General features: G+C 40.9%; 1 protein-coding gene across 1 annotated transcript in view; it reads right to left on the bottom strand.

Moving 5' to 3' along the window:
* Window positions 1-1,102, bottom strand: part of LOC119407813 (WD repeat containing planar cell polarity effector) — a 170,923-nt gene extending 169,821 nt beyond the window's left edge. Inside the window, exon 1 of the mRNA XM_037674642.1 lies at window positions 1,076-1,102. Within this exon, the coding sequence (XP_037530570.1) occupies window positions 1,076-1,102 (27 nt within the window). The remainder of the gene's footprint in view (window positions 1-1,075) is intronic.
* Window positions 1,103-3,361: the final 2,259 nt, after the last annotated feature.

Raw genomic sequence — 3,361 nt, 5'->3', positions numbered from 1 at the left:
GATCCACTCTGAGAAGGTGCTATTTAAGAGACTGAGCTGAAAACAGCACCTCAGACTGAGGAAGTCTCTTGGATGAGAGACGAAACGTTTCTAGATATTTTGCTTTTTTTTTTTTTTAATGTCCAGAGGACCAGATTGAACTTTTTTGGATCTTTAAAAGTACTTGTTAGGAGACTCAAGATGGCACTGATGGAGTAGGCTGTGTCTCGAATAGCTCCTGTCGGGCCTGATGGAAAACTAATTTTATAACTGCACTCTCACTACCTTTGGACTGGATTCTTTTTCAGAGACTGATATTGCCACAGTACTGAAACAACAAGCTGGTAATATGGTTTCTAAGCAGAAAAAAATCTAAAGTTTTGTCTTCGTCTCCACCGCAGCCTATTGCTAATGCTATCGCTAATGATAGCGCTTTGGATTTCCGTGCGAGAGATGCTGGAGAGGCAGCTACGTCACTGGGCGCTAGAGGGAGAGACCACTCGGCTTTAAGATCAGACCTCTTGGCCTCAATGAGAGCCGATGTTGTATCAATGATTAAAAAAGAACTGAGGGCAGCTCTGACTGAAGATTTTGACTTTATAAAAAGCAAATTACTGGTGGTTTGGACTTAGCTGACGAACACCACCGCACCTCTCAGAGCGGAGATAAACCGAGCTGGATCTGTTAATTTGGAGCTAAAAAATTGCTTGTCTTCCCACTCAGACGAATTGGAAAAGCTGCATGCAATGGTGGTGGAGCTGAGGACTGAAATTGCTGGGCTAAAAACAGTCCAAAGCTGTAAAGGGGCAAACCAAACGTGATAACATTAGGATTGTTAGACTTCACAAGTTGGTGGGTGAGTGTTCACCCTCTGTGATTGTTAACATGCTAACGGAAGTCCTAAAACTTGATAAACCACCACAGATTGACTTTGTGTACCGGACACCGGTCAGGAGCGAGTCAAATGGGAGACCCGATGTGGTCGTGGCAAGGCTCCACTACCATCAGGAACGTGTGGAGATTCTGCAGTGAGCACGCAGCGGCGGTCAGATAAACTTCAAAGGGTCGGCCATGATCATCTCAGCTGACTACTCACCACAGGTGGCGAGATCAGGTGCGGCATTCACCGAGACGAAGTGGCTCCTGCGGAACTAGTCGGGGGTTAAATATGGCCTCCTTTTCCCAAAGAGACTCCGTGTCACATATGGAGGGAAGGCTAGGGTTTTTGTCGACACCCCAAAAAGTGATGGAGTACATCAAAGGAAATTTTGCTCCAGCTGCAAGCAGCGGGGATGGAAACAGATAAAAAATAATCCAAATAAACCTGAGGACCAGCCTTTATTTTTTAAATCAACAACTTTTGTTGAACCTGTTCTGGACTCAAATTGTTGGCTGTGATCCTCTGGTGGTGGTATGTATGACATTTTATTTGCAATGGGGTAAGTCCACAGTGTTTATGTTTTGAACTGATTACCGTAAGTTTTAGAATGCAGTGTACCCCCATGACAGGAGTGTTTTTTCCCTTTCGTTTTTTCCTTCTAGTGACTCTACAGAGTTAATGCTCTGATATGATAGTTGTACAAATTTGATACTTGAAGTAGCATTTGTAATTTTTATATTTTTTAATTGTTGTTTGCTTTTTTGTTGTTTTTTATTTTTATTTTTATTTTATTACTATCATATTACATATGGGTGGATGGGAGTCCAGATGGTTGGATTGTGTTCTCTAGGTAAGCACTAATGTGTGGATTTTCAGTTGATAGAGTTTTTCGTTCTCTCCGTGTTTGGGAAGGAGAGAGGGGTGGATTCAAATCAGATCAGTCTTTTGGGATTTTCTGTTTTCGTTACCAGGTATTGGCTTGTGATGTTCTGTATGTAATAATTTTTTGGATGTTCATTTAGGACCAACGTTAAGAATGTTGCCCACTCAGGTGGCTGCCTAGTTAAATGTGTTAGCTGGAAAGTAAAATCTCTTAATGGTCCAGTAAAATTCTGAAAGATTATGTCACAACTAAAACAACTGAATACTGATATCACCTTTTTACAAGTTGTTGTACCATGTTTGCTCTGCAGATAGTGGAAAAATTGTGAAAAAAAAAAGGTCTGGTCAGGTGTTACAGTCTAATTTCCAATTCAAGTCAAGGGGGTAGCTATTATAGTAAATTAAAGTAAACAGGTACAATTTACAGTCTCGAGTGTGCACGCTGATAATGCTAGGCGGTATGTTGTAGTGGTGGGGGAATTGTACACATTGCCAGTGGTCTTGGTTTCAGTATATGCTCCTAACTGGGATGACTCTACATTTTTAGTAACCTCTCAAATATACGAATGTCAATACATAATCTTATAATTGGTGTGTGCTCTCATCCCTTGACTGTAGTTAGATGTGGAAAACTACTCTGACTAAAGCCCCTTTTCTATAGTACCTCTTAAGGGGCTTTTGCTTTGCTCCTACTCAGCCCCAACTCCACTCAGCCCTTCATGGAAAAATTGCTAATCTACAGTACTTTTTACTGATTCAAGGCTGATTCAGGACCTTGTTTTGTCCCTGCTTCTCTGGTGGGACCGTGCGAGCTGAGTCGGGACAGAAACGTGAATGCAGGACACTGATTGGGCAGGAAAAGGAGTCACTAGATCTCAGAAAATTTTCACCGATCCTCCATTTGCAATTTCTCGGAACGCGGAGCAGCGGCTGGGTCTATTTTTAAGATTTTGTGTTTAATGTGTGTTTAATGTGTTTAATGCTGAAGTCCATGCGTTTTTTATGTTTGGTGACCAACGACAAAATTCAAGCGAGCGGAGTCACCGTGGAGGATCATACGAGCTGCTGACCTGTTAAAGCATGCAAGGCTGGACCCTGGGCCCCAGCCTCACGTGCGCAAAAAGGCAGGATTCCAAGCCCTGGCACGCGAGAAGACTGGTACAGAGGGTGCAAACGTTTTTTTTTTGTGTGTGTTTTTAAAAAAAAACATTTTATGTATAAAAAATGTTTTTTTTAATCAGTGAAGAATAAAAAGAAATAAACCGTGCCGGCTTTAACATGAAATCCTGTGTTCACTTTGACTTTATTAAATAACCTGTTAATTAAAGTTAGCTCAGCTGGAAAATCATAAAAAGACAAAATTATTGAATCTCTCAGGAATATTTCCCTCAAACATGTTTAAAGAAGCGCCCTTGGTTCAACTTTATTCTAACCCACAGATGTACAAATCACAAAACAAGAATTGCACTTTAAATCACTGTTTGTTCACTGCTTGATTGTTCCTGTCTCTTCAAATGAGGATTGCCAACTTGTTCTTTCTTATTTTATAGACAGTCAGTAAGGTGAGAAATAACAATGATCACTGATCATCACTTAAATCACTAAAATAAAATCTGTATA

This window comes from Nematolebias whitei, chromosome 1 (genome assembly GCF_014905685.2).
Source record: "Nematolebias whitei isolate Nwh7 chromosome 1, NemWhi1, whole genome shotgun sequence".
Taxonomy (NCBI): Eukaryota; Metazoa; Chordata; class Actinopteri; order Cyprinodontiformes; family Rivulidae; genus Nematolebias; species Nematolebias whitei.
This window is presented reverse-complemented; position numbering and strand designations above follow the sequence as displayed.